The sequence below is a fragment of the Pelmatolapia mariae genome, linkage group LG7 (genome assembly GCF_036321145.2).
Source record: "Pelmatolapia mariae isolate MD_Pm_ZW linkage group LG7, Pm_UMD_F_2, whole genome shotgun sequence".
Lineage (NCBI taxonomy): Eukaryota > Metazoa > Chordata > Actinopteri > Cichliformes > Cichlidae > Pelmatolapia > Pelmatolapia mariae.
The window spans coordinates 12,692,501-12,711,541 of record NC_086233.1 but is presented as its reverse complement, the minus strand read 5'-3'; the positions used below and the strand labels follow the sequence as shown (position 1 = coordinate 12,711,541).

Genomic DNA, 19,041 nt, shown 5'->3' with positions numbered 1-19,041 from the left:
AATTGCTCTTAGGATGTGGAGGTTACTTGGTAACCTTACCTCCGGTACCTCTGTTTATAACAAGTAAAATATTTAGATACTCAACCTGTACCTATATGTTATGTTAATATTATAATTTGTTAATAATATCAAAAGAATATCTTTTATGAAATGGGTTTCTTTTCAAAAGCATAGTTGATAAAATGTTTAATGCATGTTTTAAAAAAATAAAGTTATAATTAAATTATATATTATGTCTGGGAAAAATAGATCTTAAAATTTACTGTGTTGGGGTTTTCCATTTTCAATGTGGTTATACGTATTGATATATTTTATCCAGATCCCACAGTTCCTTCTGGATGACTGCAGCAAGAAAGGAGAGTCCTGCAGGATCTTCTGCACTCAGCCCAGACGCCTGGCTGCCATTGCTGTGGCTGATAGAGTGGCAGCTGAGAGGGGGGAAGGTGTGGGCCAGACTGTCGGCTATCACATCAGACTTGAGAGCAGGTAGATAAGACCAAAGCAAAAAATGACCAAATTATATTTAGGTTTCAGTTAAGCAAATGACTTGTAACATGTTCACAGTACACATGCAACTGTAAATAATTTTTAAACTGAAATAATCAGAGTTAAACCTAAAAAAAACCCCATTTCATATCCAAAAAAACCATTAGAGGCAAAACCGAAACATAAAAGCAGACCTGTCCCTTTTTAAATAATGTGCCGTGGATATAAAGCAACAGTATAGTTGAATTTAATTTTATTTATATAGGGCCAGTTCACAACAGCAGTCACCTCAAGGCACTTTATATTGTAAGGTAAAGATCCTACAATGTTAGAAAGAAGATCCAACAATTAGATAATCCCATAGAAAAAAGCACTCTGTGACAGAACCAGGCTCAGGGAGGGGCAGCCATTTGCTGTGATGGTAAGGGGAATGGGAAGAGAGCAGAGAAAGAGCCAGAGTATAATGCTAGTGATTAAATACAGTAGTGGTGTATAAACACACAGATAGTGAAAAAAGATGAGCGAAGAAGAAACCCTCAGTGCATCATGGGAAGCCTTCCAGCAGCCTAACACTATGGCAGCCATAACTATAACCTTTATCAAAAAGGAAAATGCTAAGCCTAATCTTAAAATTAGATAAAGTTTCTCTCCCAAGTCTAATTTGGGAGCTGATTCCATAGTAAATGGGCCTTATAGCTAAAGGCTCTGCCTTTCATTCTGCTGTTGAAAATCCTTGCATCAGGATTGTCCTCCTCATCCCTGTGTTATTGTGGAACAGTGAGGCTTGGCTCTTGGAAAGTTTGAGCACTGTGCTCATAGTGTTGAGACATCCTGTTGTGCCAGTTACGCACGTCTTCTGATATCTTCCCCTGTCATTGTAAATGAAACACAAAAACCTTAGTAACTCAGGTTTGTTTGTTTCAGTGCGGAATAGACGAGATGAGCTTAATGGTGCACACTGAGAGATTTCTAACATGTTGTAATCAGCCAGTGTTTATAAAATAGAGTTTTAGTTTTATTGCAATTCCTTTCCTGTCTGCTTGAGAGTGTTTGCTGTAAGGAAGCTCCTAGCGATTCATTTCTCAGTTGACTAAACTAGCGAAAAAAAAAATTAGACTGAACAGTCTAAAACTAAGAAAGACTCAGATATCACATTAAATTTGAACTGTTTAATGGACAATGTCAACAATGTCAATGTTATGAACACAGCCCTACTCTAAACTGATTGACTGAACTCCTCATCCTGTCACTAGGGGATCCGCGATCTCATTCTTTTGCCTTTTAAAGATCTCAAATTAACAGTGTTTGTATTCCCAAATAATTATAAAGCCAATCTGGCTTCAATGCAAGTCTAATAGCAAACATTTTCATCCTGACATTGCAGTCGCCTGCATTGAGGTCCTCTCAGCTTGTTTTACAAGTGTGAACTTTCAGCTCAAGCATTGACAGTACCCACATGTAAGTGATGTCAGAAGCATGAAAGAGCCAATGAAAAACCTGAGCTTTTTAAATATGAAATTCATTTTAAAATACATGCTTCCCACTTTTTGAAGAGTGATTTATTTTTAACTTGTCCTCCATGCTTACTGGAAGTTACATGTTTCTTAAAATGGAATTATAAATATGAATACTTTGCATTTCTCAGGGTATCTCCCAAGACATTGCTGACTTTTTGCACCAGTGGAGTACTCCTCAGAACACTGATGACTGGAGATGCAAGCCTGACAACTGTCACACACGTCATTGTGGTGGGTATCAGGATCATACAAACAGACAGCATATAGTCTTAAAAAAAATTTCATCTACATTATATTGCTCAAAGTATTCACACATTATTCACTCATCCAAATAATCGAGGTCAGCTTTTCCAATCACTTCCAGGGCCACTTGTGTAAATCAAGGTAACATCAAGCACCTAGGCATTCAGACTGCTTCTGCAAATGTGTGAAAGAATGGGTCTCTCTCAGGAGCTCAGTGATAATAACATAATACCGTGATAGGAAGCCATCTGTTAAACAGTCAACTGTTAGTGATATTAAAACAAAGTGGAAGCGATCAGGAGTTTAGGATGCCACGTAAAATCACAGAGCAGTGTACCTAGTGAGGTTCTATTGCAGAGTCCGTAGCTACAGACCTCCAAATTCCACATAACCTTTAGCTCAAGAATAGGGTGTAGAGACATTCATGGAATGGGTTTCCACGGCCAAGCAGCGGCATCCAAGTCGGTGTTGACAGTTGCAGTCCAATTGATTTTGATTTTTGGCTATACTTGGTTATGTTTCTGGTATATAAAATAAATAGTAAATAAATGAAAACTGTCCTATTGGAATGTAGTGTTTTTGCTGCCTTCTTTGCTTTTTCAAGAAGTTACCTCTTCTCGTATAGTGGGCAGGATGTAGTACAGCATGTCACAGAAAGCAACATTAAACCAATGGAGATCGTTAAAAGAAAATAAAACTGACTCTCAACAGGATGAGGTGCATGAGCGTGATGGTCTGACTGACTTCCTCCTCACGAAGATGCGGGATGTGCTTCAGAAGATTCCCACACTAAAACTGATCCTCTCTAGTGCAGCTCTGGATATAGACCTGTTCCGTCAATACTTTGGCTCCTGCCCAGTTATTCACCGTAAGTCTGCAAACCTGTCTACAAAGTGTTAGTTAAATCACAACCAGCTGGTGATGCTTTAGCACTTTGCTTACTTTATTAGTTAGCTTTGTTTTTGTACAGTACTACAAGGAGAGGAAATGCTTTACAATAAGAGCAAAATCTGGGATGATGGTGACAAGTAGAGGTTAAAAAAATAACCCTGTACAAAAAAAAAAAAAAAAAAATCTTATAATTATGAGATAAGTCATAATAATGATCTAAAGTCATAAGTATAGCAAGCTTGCTCATTATGACAGCTCCTTTCTTTTTTTTGTACTAGTGGAAACAAGGTTGCATAGTCTGAGTCACAGCTGAACAACTGAGATAATAGATTAAAGATCGCGGTTTAGAGCAAGGTCCTGAAACACTTACAAATAATGAAATGACCACTATTTTCACCAATGGAGCAACATTTATATATACTTGATATAGTATAAATATTTTCGTTATATAAACAAAGAAACACATGGCAAAAACTTCTGGATTAACAGTAGCCATTGCCCAAAATATAGTCCATAATTATTTGAATAATGATACTTCTTTTTGTAATTTTGCAGCTCTACAGTCAACAGTGGATTTAAATCAATCCAGATGAAATTAAAATGCAAACTTAATTCCAAATTATATTCATTTGTAATTTGAGCAAAGTTACATGGAAGGAAATTTATTCATGTCGATGTTGAACATAAATCTGTACAGCAGCTACAGATCACATTAAGGCATTTATTTTTAATACAGATAAGATAAATGGACATGCTTTCATGGATTCCCTTCAGGAACAGTTCATTTCCATATTCAAAAATAAGTTCATATGTTTGGGAAATAAAAAAAAAAATGAGTGTGCTTCTCCAAGGTTTGTGGATTGTCTATATGTGTTGAAAAGTCATGTTTTCATTTTATTTGATATAACTTGAGGGGTTCTAAAATGTTCCTTTTTTTCTGTAGTCAAAGGAAGACACTTTGAGGCGAAGGAGTTCTTTCTAGAGGATATTCTGAAGCTGACAGGTTTCACCAGTAAGGACATGAGGAAATACAAGGAAGAGACAGAAAAAAGTATGGCTGCGCACACACACATACACACACACACACACATATACACAGCGTTTGTTTGGTCTTGTCTTAATCTCCTTTGTGTATCACACATTCTGGTTCTCAGAGGACAGAGAACAGAAATATTTAACAGAGTGGTGTCAGGCAGTACAGACCAGTTCTGTTGGGGAGAATCAGAGCACCCATGCCACAGGCTTCCTCCCTGACAGTGGCTGTGGGACTAGGGGCTTTAAGCAGGTAAACCACCACCACCAAAATACACCATGTTCTCTGTTACACCTAGAATAATAAAAAATATTATTTTTGTGTTTTCTGCACCAGAGAAGAGAAAAGTTACATGTACAAACTAAGAAGAGGGATAGGGCTGTTAGACAGGAGTGTCTAATGTTTTCAGATGTTTTCAATTGCCTTCGCCAATGTTGGAGCCCTTTACTGACCATTTAGACTGATATCTGAAGTTGACTTTTGTTTTGATTTCTACTTACTTCTTGAAGTTTTCTAACAGCATCTTAAACTATTGTAATTCTAGTGCATTAACAAAAGGCACAGATGGACTGAAAGCCAATGTTCTTTGTGTAGAAGTTTCATGCATTTCACTGTTTCGACAGTTTTGAAAAGTGTTACAGTAAATGAGCATATATTCAAGAAAGATTGTATTAAATTAATATTGGCAGGTTGTAACATTAGATGTTGTTTTCAGTTAAATATAGGGTTTAGGTGTTTTGTAAATTAGATTATGTTATGTTAAGCATGTATGTCCCATCATGCTTTAAATTGAATACGCAGGTGAATGCAGTAGTCCAGTCCTGCTTCTTTCACTTAATAAGACAGCTAGCCAAGGTAAAGCCATACCTTCCGACTAATGTCTTTGAACGTGTCATTCACCTTTTCCTTACTTGCAGATTGGACTACTGCAATTCATTGTATTTTGGCCTCGACTAGGCCTCCATTCATCGTCTTCAGATGATCCAAAATGCAGCTACTCGCCTGCTAACTGTTACCAAACAGAGATAGCATAGAACCCCAGTTTTATCTTCTCTACACTGGCTTCCAGTTTCCTAGAGGATACTTTTACGTTTTGTTTTTAAGTCACTTAACACCCAAGCCCCTTCTTACCTGTCTGAGCTCCTTTCTGTTTATGCTCCAGGAAAAACCATGAGGTCTAGCTCAAAATTAATGATGTCCATCCCACGGACTAATCTTAAATCTCGTGACGATAGAACCTTCTCTGTGGCAGGTCCCAGACTTTGGAATAGTGTTCCCCTAAATATTAGATATGCACAAACACTTGATCAATTTAAATCACTACTAAAGACACATTTTTATGCCCTGGCTTTTAACACACTATGACCCAAGCATTTTGGTCTCATTTTAGTAGTCTTAGTTATTGTTTTAATTCTCTTATTGTCCTATCATTGTTTTATATTGTTATTATTGTTTTACATTGTTTCTTTTTAATGGCATTTTTATATTGTTAAGCACTTTGTGCAGCATGGTCTGTCTGGAAATGTGCTATATAAATAAATTTGACCTTGACCTTATATGGGTTGTTAGTATAGACCAGGGGTAGGCAACCTTTTTGATGATGAGTGCCATCTAAAATTTCCTCAAAAGTCAATGTGCCATATAATTGCATTAGCAATAAATTTAATAACGCTCTATATTAACAGTTACACACTATATAGAACAACTTTATAGAATTATATTTGTTCGCAGATGTTGGCAGCTATCAGTGAATAGTTATCATCTATTTTGAGACAAAAAAAAGACACTTTTTATCCATAACAAGAACTCCATAACAGCAAATTAACAGAAAATGCAAATGCTATTTATGGTCTCCTCACAACAATGATAAGAAAAATAAACTGGGCCAATATGGCATGTTTGTTAATACAGAGATACACATGTTAATGTGATCTCTGGTCTCCCACTCAGAGACACGGGTCTCCGAGTGTCCAGCGTTCGGACAGCTACCTGAGGACACTCATGTGAGAGAAAATCTGCTCACACAGACATGTAGAGCGAAATACTGTCAATAAGGCCTCTGCAATGTTCTGAAGACAGTTAAACTTGTCAGGTAGTGATGTCCAGCAGGTGAAAATGCAAGCTCCATGAACACGCATAGCTGTGGATTCCAGCTGCGTCTGTAGTTCTGCAAACTTTGACCCCCACAGAGTCGAGCTTTTCAGTTCAATCAGCTGCATTTCGATGTCCTCTGTGTCCAGGTAGTTAATGCGAGACAAACCCAGCTGCTCATTAAACCTGGTTTGATTAGAAAAGAAAACATTGGTCCATACACCTGAAAGTCCCGAAAACACATTGTGAATTCTGTCTCTAGTCTACGGATGTATCCGTGTATTTCCGCGGTGCTGATGCAGCGCTGAGCGGAAAGCTCCTGAAGCATTTGAAGTGTTGGAATGTGGAAATTTCAACATTGCTTGAAAAAACTGCCAGCTAGCAATGTCCCTCTCACTGGTAGGCTAAGTTATTTTTAGCCAATTACAAGTTGAATCTGGTAGTTGGGGTTGTTAGCTAAGATACCGTCATTAAGAAGCGACACAACTAATGTGTCTATGCGAGCTAATATGCAATGTGCATTGCTGGCCCGGCCATTTATTTTTCAAAAAAATCGGCCCGGGCATTTTGGCTAGAGACCGGCCCACCAGGTATTATAGGAAAAACCATAAAGCCTTTGAATGAAAACAAACGCTGTTGTCTTGATGGTATATGTATAATTTCTATACATTTTACATCAGATAAAAAGTTTGGTCGTAAGATTCAGATAATTATTTAATAAAAGCTAGACATTTTAAAAGAGAATAAAAAGAAAAGTATTTCTTTGAGCCCGCCTTTCCCTGTTAATACCCTACCTGGCCCCCTGGCAAAACTTTGCTTGACCTGCCCCTGCACAGTTACCAGCTGTCAGCTACTTAGAAAAGGATCCTGGTGTTATTTGTCTCTCAGAAACAGTTCATAACTTCCCTTCAACTCATTCATGTCACCTAAGAGGTCAACCTGTTTCTCCATCACCTGTTCAGCTCTGATGATTCAGTAAGGACATCTCCTGGTTTCATCTTCATGTTTCCCTCTCACCAGATAACCAAACTGATATCATGACCAGCAGCTTTTACGGCTGTGGCTCCAGCAAACATCAGCTGATACTAGAGATTAATATTAAATAAATTCTAACAACAGCTGATCAAGCTTAAACGTGCTGCTGTTGTTTAGAGTGACTTCCGCTGGTTTCCTCTTTCTGGCGCAATGTAGGAGATAAACAAACAAGAGAGACGGGACATACGACAGAAAAGCCGATCAGCTGATCATTGATCAGTTTCATGATTGAAGTAGCAACAGGAGAGGGAGGGGGAGAATGAGAGAAGAAGAGGCAGCTGTGCAGCGTAACAACAGAATAAATCCAGTTTTGTGTCTTTTTCCATTCTAGCTGAAGTACGGGACAAACTGCGTTCCTTCTCAGCTCAATACAAAATGCGTAGCTAGTCCAGCTATGGTCGTGCCATCAGTTAATCCTTCGCATGCCAGCTGTGGCACGCGTGCCCAGGGTTGCTGACCCCTGGTATAGACACACATCAGAACAATATTATAGTTCTATATTCACATTGCTCGCACTTTGGTTTGCTACTATGAGAAAGTAGCTTTTAATTAATACTGACCGCCAAGAGTGCATTTTGACATTTGTAAAACTGTTAACTTCAAATCCCATCATCTCATACTTTATGACTCTTACTAAGATGAGCTTATAAAGATGAATAATTACTGCTGTGGTGAGGATGATATTTTGAGTTGGAGCTGAGCAGATCAGAGTGAGGGAGTATGTGACCAAACCCATAGGGAAGTGGGTGGTTGCTGGCTGTTCTGAGGAGCAGTGCTGAACTGAGCTGAGAGTCCAGAGTGTGGAGAACTAATCCAAACCAATAAAAATCCAGAGCACAGCAGCCAATCAGGTGTCAGGCCTGAGCAGGAGAGTCTAGGAGATGAAGCTGCAGAGCGGTGGCTGAATGAGAGGCTGCAGGTTTAGTGACGCATCAGACGCAGATGTGACTTGGAAAAGCATGTGGAGAGACTTGACATTTGTACCAGTAAACAAGAGCACACAGGCTTGTGTTCCATGGACTTTCTTTTAAAACGATATTAACATGTTTATTATCCTGAATGAATCTAATAAGGGCCCGTTTCTTAGCAGAGGTGGAGCATGAGTTAATTCTATAGAGCAAGTTACAGTTTGAATGCCTTTATACTTATTTCTATAGCAATTTGAAGAATTATGAAGCATTTTATGGTTTCATTTTGTCATATAGAAGTCTTGACACCCTTGAACCAGATAATGGAAATGGGTGTAAACACAAAAACACAAACCTTGATTTTTGGCAACATATAAACAGACGTCTGTTTATATGTCAGCAAATTGTTTTATCCAGACAAGTTATACTTTATATGGTTTTGTTACAGAATGAGAATGACACTGAACAGATGGAACCATGGCTGAGGAGGGAGATGGACTCATGCATTTCTAGCATTTTCCTAAATGAGGACCAAGATTCTTTTATTCAGCTCTTCAATCTGATCCTCAGTGAAAGTGTTAATGGTATGAATCTGATGGGTTATCTTTAAGTGTTGTTTTTAACAAAATAACATTTAACACTAACAGTGTTAAGTTGATGTAAAGCTGGAGATACTATCATAAAACTACAAAAGAATAATGATGAGAAATAGTTTTATTTACATAAAATGATATTCCAGTTCAGTTTGATTTGGATTGATTCTCCAAATCTTTTTATGTAGTGGACTACATGCACAGTGAAACAGGGACTACAGCACTGATGGCAGCAGCAGGTCGAGGATTTATTACACAGCTGGAGCAACTCCTCAGTCTGGGTGCTGACATTAACATCAAGGCATCCAATGGATGGTAAGAAAACACACAGTCACAATCCAGTTTATTAATCGAAAGTGACCATTCTGTGATTCACAGCCCTGTTGTTTGGTTTTCTTTCATCGTCCATAGAAATAGACAAGGTATATCTTATAATTTATTAAAGTATGTAGTAGTAGTTATTAAGTAATGTAATCTTTAACAGTAACTACAGTTTGAGTATTTTTTTAAACTTCTTCCTGTAAAAAAATAAATAAGGAAATCAAAATAAATAAAATAATCAAAAATGTAGTTGCATAAACTGCAAAATTTCATACACGTGACACTGTTTTTCATTATTCTGTTTTCAGGACTGCCTTAGACTTTGCCGAGCACTTCCAGCAGACTGATGCTGTGGATCTATTGAAATCAACCATGTGAGGTTTTTTTTGAAATGCGTGTCCTTTGGAAAGTATTCAGACATGTACACATTTTAATGTCTTATAGTTGTAATTCTAAATGACTTTTTCCCTTTTACATATGGCATCTGTTGGTCATAGCTATGTACAGTTGTGGTCAAAAGTTTACATACACTTGTAAAGAACATAATATCATGAACCTCTTGAGTTTCCCATTATTTCTACAACTCTGATTTTCCTCTGATAGAGTACATGGAACAGATACTTCTTTGTCACAAAAAATATTCATGAAATTTGGTTCTCTGATGACTATATTATGGGTTAACAGAAAAAAAGTGATCACATCTGCTGGGTCAAAAATATACATACAGCAGTGCTAATATTTGGTTACATGTCCCTTAGCCATTTTCACTTCAATTAGCCGCTTTTGGTAGCCATCCACAAGCTTCTGGCAAGCTTCTGATTGAATCTTTGACCACTCCTTTTGACAGAATTGGTGCAGTTCAGTTAAATTTGATGGCTTTCTGACATGGACTTGTTTCTTCAGCATTGTCCACATGTTTTCAATGGGGTTTAAGTCAGGACTTTGGGAAGGCCATTCTAAAACCCTTATTCTAGCCTGATTTAGCCATTCCTTTACCACTTTTGATGTGTGTTTGGGGTCATTGTCCTGTTTATTTATTTCTAGTTTTTGGATCGGAATAAACCGATTTGACCAATCAGAGCACTGCATTTTGCAATAAGTGCACTCGTAACTCAAAACACACACTGTTACTGAATATATAATGATATGGAAATAGTAAAATAATAGTATTTTACCTCAGACACACAGATAGACACTACTCCAGGTAAATGTCTGCCTCCTCAGATGTGGTACCCACTCTGGCAACACAAACTCAAACTCCCCCATTGAAGTGTGGGAATTCCAAAAAGTTGATTCTGTTCATCTGGACGTAGCGTGATTCTTGCTCAGTAATATGCAAATGGTCATGACAATTTGCGTATTAATGAAAGAAACTGACCTCACAGCCCATTGTTCGTCAGTGGTGCCAGTGGGGGGCTGTAGCTCAGGAGGTAGAGCAGGTCATCTACTGATCGTAAGGTTTGTGGTTCAATCCCTGGCTCCCCCTAGTCTGCATGCAAAGTATCCTTGGGCAAGATATTAACCCCAAGTTCCTCTCCAATCCATCAGAGCATGAATGTGTCTGAATTGTAGTGAATTGTAGTTAGCACTTCAAAGCATAGAAACAGCGCTTGGGTGTGATTGGGTGAATGTGGTATGTTGTATAGTGTGCTTTGAGTACTCCAGGAGAGTAGAAAAGCATTATATAAGAATCAGACCATTTAGTGTCAGTCATTATGCAAATGTACTATTTATGAGGTTAGGGGAAACCTGCAGTCAGCTGAGACTGAGTAAGTCACTTGGATGGGTCACTTAATGTTTCTCCCACTGAAAACTCTAGGTCCAGATGAAGAGAATTAATATTTTGGGATTTTCTTACGTGGCTGATTGAGCATGCATCATGAAATGTGGGAAGTGTCAGTTTCTGATTATAATTTTTTGGAATTTAATAAATACCAGATACATAAATTAAAAGCTTTTTAGTTGTTCAGATGTTAATTTTATTCATTGTAATTTATGTTTACAACACTTGAGTCTTGTGAAAAACTTTAAGGTTTATGAATTCTTTGTGAAGCAACTGAATATTTTTGTTACTGTGCAGTCCTTTGGGAGAGGTGAGCAACCTCAATGAGTCAGCTCTGGTGCAGTGTGACCCTGAGATGAGCTTAGAAGACCAAGAACTTCTCAGGCTGTACCATCATAGCTTTGACGATCAGTGGGTAGACCTGGAGCTCATCATGAATCTGCTGCACAACATCTGCTCCAGTACCAGTGATGGTAAGTATCAGGACGATAAAGCCACCCCTTATATATTTACTTTGGGAGACAGACTCTATTTTGTCCTTTTATAGGGTTTTTGAGCAATAATTCTCCAGACTTTCTGAAGGTCTTTTTTTCTGTGGACATTGTCTGCTTTTACATTGATTTTAAGTTCACTCATGGCACCTGGTGATTTTCAAAGGAAGGTTTTTTGTTTGTCAAGCCATTTAATACTGAACTGTGAACCATTTAATCATAAAAAGGCACATAACACATACTGCACATAACATAAAATTTGACAAAGAACCAATTTTAAATTCTATCCTTAGGTGCTATGTTACTGGCAGCCATGATTTGTTTCCATTTCTTGATATGAGGAAAATGTCAAATGTAAGACACAAAAATAGCATTTTTTGAATCAACAAAGTTATTCCCAAAGTACTATTAGCCAAAAATATGGCACATCTCTGCTTAGTGTGCAGGCTGTTCTTAAGGAAAACTAGACAAGTGGCAGGCCTAACAAAACTGTCTGCAGCAGATGAATAGCATCTGAAAGAGATGTCCTTAAGAAATAGGGAAACATTTAGCAAAGACCTGACACAGGAGCTGAGAGATGCATCTGGCTCTTGAATCCATGTACTGTTCACTGACACCTCATCAAAAAGGGTCTTAATGAAAGGGTGGCTGTCAAGACACCATCCTTACGGAAGGAAAACTGGGAGAAAAGCCTGAGGTAACCAGCATATTGATGGAAACGTAAGTGACAGCCACATGGACCCGAAGAGTACCCCTTGTACAAAGTCAACAAATTTTGGGTGCTAGCCAGTGCAATACTCTTAAGTCTGGTTACAACAGGCTCCGCTGTAACATGAAACGGCATAGAAAGCAATGGGAAATCTGGTAGCACATGAATATCAACAAAAAATCCAGATTGGTGTGAACCTGTGATTTATAGCAGTGTCTTAATCTTTTCTAATTCACAATGCCCTTACTTATTTTAATATATCTAACAGATATTACCAGCTATGCTAGAAAGTGAGCCTTTTTTTGGTCTTTAGGTGCCGTCCTAATTTTTCTTCCTGGATATGATGAAATAGTGGAACTCAGGGACCGCATCCTCCATGATGATAAGAGATTCTCTGGCCAAAGTGAAAGGTAAAATGGTTTCTGTTGGGATACAGTTCAAAATGTCAATAAAAACACAACCCAATGATTCTGGTATTATGTTAAGCCCAAAGTTGAAATGACTTTTTTTTTTGTTTTATATAATAATATATTCGATATACCAGTAAAACATTTCAGAAAAGTTGGGGTATGTATCAGGTCACGTTGGAGCACCTTTTTCTAAAAGTCTGTAAGCATTTGGGAATGTAACCACATGGTCAATTTAGTTGCTGATAGGAAATTATGTAATGTAATGTAATGTAAATATGTCCTTAATTTTCATTGCTTAACTTGTTTCATTATTAAGTTGTGCTGAGAAAACAAAAGCTTGCAGCAAAGTGCATGCTTTCTGATAGAGGTGTGTTGTTTCTTAGGTACCATGTGTTTACTCTACATTCAGACATGCAGACTCAGGATCAGAAAAAAGCCTTAAAGACCTCTCCTCCTGGTGTCAGGAAGATAGTGAGTCACTGGTGTTTCAGATGATGTATAATGGTGTATTGTGTGTTTGTGTGGGTGTGTGTGCATGCGTATGCGTATCTTTGTGGGGACCAAAAATTGGAGGTTTGCTATACTTGTGGGGACCAGGATTTTGGTCCCCACAAGTTTGAAGGGATTTTTGAGACTCAAAATTTGGTTTTAGTGACAGGGTTACAACTGGGTTATGGTTAGGGGCTAGGAAAACATTATATCAATTAGATGTCCCCACAAGATATGAATACTCAACATATGTGTGTGAAATGTATTTTTTTTCAGCCTCTATTTATGAGCAATGGATTTTAAACAAAGCTATAAGATGTGAATGAGGTGCAGACTTAATTTGGAGTTAATTCAAATGGTTTAGCAGAGCTGAACTATTTAGGGATTATTACCATTACTGAGCCATTTTGTTGACTGTTTAATTGCATAGTCTGTATTCATACTAACTTTATACAGTGCAGTGCAGCCTTCAGATCTGGTTCATATTTGAATGTTTGGATTAGAACTTTATTCCACAGTAGTACAAAACCCCCAAAACTAACATGAGACATGTTTGACCTATAATAATCAACAAGAAGAATAGGATACTTGGAACAACCAACCTGTGAAGTATATATAAAAAAACAACCTCAATGTACCCAGGAGAATGTATCTTAAAGGAAAATGGTATGTCTGACATTAATTTAATTCAGTATTGTCTGCTTTCTTTTATGAAGTTTTGAAGTTTCAACATCATTTCACAATAGAATCTGTAATCTAGTGATTTGTGCCATAGCTCAGGAGTATTTTTTTCATTTAATATAACGCAAAATGATATTTGAAGGAAATGTACTTATGAAACTAGATTGTAACTGGTCAGTTTTTCATTTCAGATTCTTTCTACTAACATAGCTGAGACGAGCATCACCATCAATGATGTTGTTTTCGTCATTGATTCTGGAAAGGTCAAAGAGGTACACTAACACTTCAGAAAGTTAGATTTAAATTATGACTCTATGGATTTCATAAAGGTGTTAGTATTTAACTGAATCGTTGCCTGTTGCAGAAGTCTTTTGATACTCTCAGCAATGTGTCCATGCTAAAGACTGTGTGGATCTCAAAAGCCAGTGCTCTGCAAAGGAAAGGAAGGTATTGTAGTGTTTATATTTTTATTATAAGTATCAAAAAAAACCTATGCTAAAACTTACATTGTTGGCTTATGGGTTTTACTCTTACAACCAAATACTACTCCATTGCTGTTAAACAAATGACATGTCTACAGAGCTGGGCGCTGCAGGCCGGGGATTTGCTTCCATCTCTTTAGTCGACTCAGGTTCAACAATATGCTGGAATTCCAAGTTCCACAGCTCCTCCGGATGCCTCTACAGGTAGAAACATACTACATGTTCATGTTTCAAGTCTAAATCTATTCCTGCAGTTGTGCAGGAGTTGGTTGCTGTTCTGCACCTGCAGAATGGTATGTAAAATATATATTCCTTTATAAAAGCCTATAGCTATGCTTACAACTTCTGGCTATAGTGCAAAAACATTACTATTAGTTTTATAGTGAACATGCAGAGTCAGAACACTTATGTTGAACTGATGGTTATCTACACAACTGGTAAAAGTACAGACTTTCTGTACTTAAGTAGAGGTACAGATACTTGAGTTAAAAAAGTACTCTGTTAAAAGTTAAAGTACTGAAGAAACTTCTTTACTCAAGTAAAAGTAAAAAAAAGTACAGGTTTTGAAATGTACTCAAAGTAAAAAAGCAAAAAGTAGCTCCTTGAGGGACAATTCTATTGTCCATTTTTGTCCAGAGGTAACTGAACCTTGTGCTATATTAATATAATGATAAAATAATATTAGTACATAAGAATACAAATTTTATTTGAATCTAAATTCAAATTCTAAGGAATGTACTCAGCTTGAATCTCTTATGTAGGCCACAAGCAGTGAAAGATCATTTTTAAAAAGAACTATTTTCTCCACGCCTGAGCAGTAAAATGAGTACAGTCAGGGATCACAGTGGAATTCAACAGGTGGTGAAACTCTAAGATCTGTGTAGTGGCTCAGCATAGGGAAAGAATCTTTCAATAACTTTCAATAATTTCTAATGTGAGCTCCAGTTGGTTTTCTTAGTTTATGTGCTGTGATCAGCTGACTTGTTGCTCTTTGTGGATTTACACAACTGACACTGTACTGTTTATACCATCTTTAAACTAGACAGGATACAGTTGGTTTGAAGTTGGAATTCAGTGAATGACTCTAAGCATCATCAATTTAAATGCAAATTCATCTCTGCTACACTTGTGTAACCTAACATTAACCATGAGCACCACTGCCATTGTGCACCAGTTCAACACAGAGCTTTACTGTCAACTCATCACTGCAAACTAACCTATTTATCCTGCATTAAACTACCATTACTAAATGAAAATGCATCTGTATGTGATGTGTTTTTTATCAAAAACACATTATGTGATGTGTGTTGTATGTGATGTGTTTTTTATCAAAAACACATCACATACAAATTCAATATGTGATTAAAATGATGCCATTACACATAAACTTTAAATCTGCAGTTTATCAAGCGTCACTGGGCAGAAAACTCTACTGTGCAATAATAAAGTATTTGTACTATTAAAACTTGTATCATGATGGCTACATGATATAAATTTGACTATGGCTTACTTAAAGAGCAGGATGCTTTATTTCACCTTTTAAAATTCATCCACAGGTAACATAGATGTGTGTTACCTGTGTTACAGTACAGTAGGTTGTTTATCCCAATAATTCTAAACACTAGATCATGTTGTGTGTGTAAGGAACTGTGTCTGCAGACCAAACTGCTGGCTCCCTCCTCCTGTCCAGTAGCTGAATTCTTGGCCAAGGCTCCCCAGCCACCTCCCACACATGCTGTCCGGAATGCTGTGCACATGCTGAAGGTAATATTTGAAACAATCTGGCAATAAGCCTTTGTCTCCATATTGACTCTCACCACTCTTCTCTTTCTATTCACTTTTAGAAAATAGATGCTATGAACCAGTTTGAAGACCTGACTGATCTGGGCTACCACCTGGCTGATCTACCTGTGGAGCCCCATCTGGGGAAGATGGTGCTGTGTGCTGTTGTTCTTAAGTGTCTGGACCCCATTCTAACCATTGCCTGTACTCTGGCATATCGTGACCCTTTCGTCCTTCCCACCCAAAGCTCACAGAAGAGAGCTGCTCTAAGCTGCAGAAAACGCTTCACTTCCAACACCTTTAGTGATCACATGGCCTTACTTAGAGCTTTCCAGGTAGGCAGAAACCCATACGAAGAGTGTTTTAGGTTGAGTGCTTGATTTTAACGATGTTGTAATGATGGGTTTTACGACGCTTGTGTTGATTTATTCCTATCTCCCTTTCAAAAGTAAATCTCACAATTTCTTAACGACACTAAGAAGACAACTTCTAACAGATATCTACCAAAAATACATGATCAGTGATTTAAAAAATATTGACTCATTAATTGGGATGATCTATAAAAATGTATTTTTCTACATATTTTGGAATACAAATTTGAGGTCAGTTCCTTGTGAGTAAAAGTTATTGTTAAACATTTCTCTGACATCTTTGTCCTCTGTGGTGCCAGGCATGGCAGAAGGCTCGCAGTGAAGGTTGGGAGAGAGCCTTCTGTGAGAAGAACTTCCTGTCCCAGGCTACCATGGACATGATACTTGGTATGAGGACACAACTGCTAGGACAACTCCGTGCAATTGGTCAGTTCTACTTTTTTTCTGTGATACTCCATACATAACTCACTAAAGGTTAGATTCGCTGACCCCAAACCCTCTTTTGGCATTAAAGTTCTTGCTGCTGGCATTATTGGATAAGTCTTAAATGACCATTTTAAATTCTGCTTTTGCTTTTTGGGTTTTGAAATCATTTATTATGTTATCAGTATATTTTATTTAAACCTATTCTTCTTTGCTTAATTTTATCAAGTTTGATATCAAATTTCTTTACATTCCTTTTTACCTTATATTGGTTTTATTATGTTACATTCTGTTGAAGCATGTTTTAGCTTATTTGCATTTAACATGGTTACTTTTTATTGGAACAATAACATGATGTGTGGTGATAGCTCACACCACTGATTGTAGTGCCAATGATTTGAGTCAGTCCTTCAAGTTGCTCTCTAGAAACTGGCTCTAAGTGTTTAGGGCAAAGCCCTAAGTATTTCCTGTCCCTGAGAGCATTGAGCAGGGAAATTCTCAATGTTTCTTTTATTTAGTCCTCCTCAGTTTATCATGAAAATCAGATATTTAACATAATTGGGTTGGACAGCATTGTGTAGATTGTAAAACAATTATAATTTAAAGTTGTATATCAGTTCACTTAATAGGGCCTCTAATTTACTTGCACGTTGTGTGCCCCCTTTTCTTTTTTTTCTCAATGAGTTTCTTCCTTCACTGCGGTGTGTTTTTCTGTACTGTCCTCTATTTGATATGCTACTATAAGTGGCTAGAGTCTTACAATAGGAATTCTGGTGTGTCAGTGCCAGATTAATCAATGTAAAGTACCAGCATGTAAACACAAAGTCAATGAAAATGCTTGAATTTGACAGAATATCTGTGAACACTGTAATTTACATAAAGTATTAGATATATCTTATGACCGTTACAGGGATTATTACTACCCAACTCAAAAAATTAAAGTAATGCTTTTTAATCAAGAGTATAGCATCAAGTCAGTTAAACTTATGGAAAATTGATCTGCTCAGTCAAGTAGCACAGGGGGTTAATGAGTGCATGCATACATGCAAGTTGGGGACATAGAAACTATTTGGTGCCAGTTTCAATGCTGTAGGTGTATTTCCTAAAAATCTTGGATAAATTCTAATGTTAGTGACCTCGACCAGGTCAGAGGTAAAGTTTTCTGAAAATTTTGTGAATGCAATAACTAAAGAAAAATTTGAAAAATCTAAGTGACCTAGGATTTTCAAATTAAATCTCAGATGAGTTTGAATCCTGGTGACCTTGACCTCAAGGTCAGAGGCCAGGTTTTTGGAAAATCGTGTAACTGCGATAACTTGAGTAAACGGTGGTGTAAAATTTTTAAATTGATACTATAGGTGTATTTACTAGGAGACTGAGGGGTCGCAATGGCAGCCGCCAGTGTTTTTAAACATTCCTGTGGTTTTTTGCCAAGGTTAAAACTGATTTAGACCTTACTATGAAATTTGAATAACAAGGAAGGGTTAGGGATTAGTTAAGGTAAGCAGTCTGTTTGTCCCCCAGGTTTTGTGCGAGCCCGTGGGGGCTGTGACATCCGTGATGTGAATCTAAACTCGGAAAACTGGGCCATGGTGAAGGCAGCCCTGGTAGCTGGCATGTACCCAAATATGGTTAATTTCAACAAAGAGTCTTCCCTGAAGAAGCTTCACTTTCATCCCACATCTGTCCTAAGCCAGTTTCAGTTTAAGGAGGTAGGAGATGCACGCGCGCGTGCACACACACACACACACACACACACACACACACACACACACACACACACACAGTCTTATGCATACATGCAGTTAGCTTTATGGGTATTTGGAGAATGACCCAAGTTTTGTCATTTTTCCTATGTATACCACCAAAGTGGATTTTATATAACAAAGCCAAAATGTTATTCAAGGTGTAAACTTTCAGCCTTAATTCAAGCGGTTTCACAAAAGTATTCTATTAATTGTGAAGTACTTATTCACATTTTCTCGATTTCCTTTCAATTCTCTTAACGATTCTTATTGGCTCAACTTTGAGAGTCACAACCATCTCTAAGCAGCATATTAAAGACATTACATTCATGCATGTTATTGCATGTTAGACGTATATGTCTCCTCTATTTTGTGATCAGTGTTGGGGTCATTACTCAACAAAGTAATTAGAAGACGTATTACACAGAACACTTTTCTTAAAAGTAATGCAGTACATTACTTAATTACACTCAGTGTGTACACCCAGTCAGATCATCTATAAACACTAGTGACCTGATGTTTTTGGATGTCCTACATGCCCATGCTAAAACATTCCC

General features: G+C 37.5%; 1 protein-coding gene across 3 annotated transcripts in view; it reads left to right on the top strand.

Annotated features, from left to right (window-relative positions):
* The window catches only part of ythdc2 (YTH domain containing 2), a 50,192-nt gene that overhangs the window by 6,336 nt on the left and 24,815 nt on the right, over nt 1-19,041 (top strand). For all 3 annotated transcript variants that reach the window (XM_063477919.1, XM_063477916.1, XM_063477917.1), the window contains exons 6-23: nt 320-486; nt 2,132-2,234; nt 2,958-3,114; nt 4,081-4,188; nt 4,292-4,422; nt 8,653-8,788; nt 8,986-9,112; nt 9,427-9,492; nt 11,199-11,374; nt 12,415-12,511; nt 12,895-12,982; nt 13,873-13,953; nt 14,046-14,128; nt 14,262-14,367; nt 15,808-15,927; nt 16,008-16,280; nt 16,616-16,742; nt 18,264-18,451. In XM_063477919.1, coding sequence (XP_063333989.1) covers nt 320-486; nt 2,132-2,234; nt 2,958-3,114; nt 4,081-4,188; nt 4,292-4,422; nt 8,653-8,788; nt 8,986-9,112; nt 9,427-9,492; nt 11,199-11,374; nt 12,415-12,511; nt 12,895-12,982; nt 13,873-13,953; nt 14,046-14,128; nt 14,262-14,367; nt 15,808-15,927; nt 16,008-16,280; nt 16,616-16,742; nt 18,264-18,451 — 2,334 coding nt within the window. The remainder of the gene's footprint in view (nt 1-319; nt 487-2,131; nt 2,235-2,957; nt 3,115-4,080; nt 4,189-4,291; nt 4,423-8,652; nt 8,789-8,985; nt 9,113-9,426; nt 9,493-11,198; nt 11,375-12,414; nt 12,512-12,894; nt 12,983-13,872; nt 13,954-14,045; nt 14,129-14,261; nt 14,368-15,807; nt 15,928-16,007; nt 16,281-16,615; nt 16,743-18,263; nt 18,452-19,041) is intronic.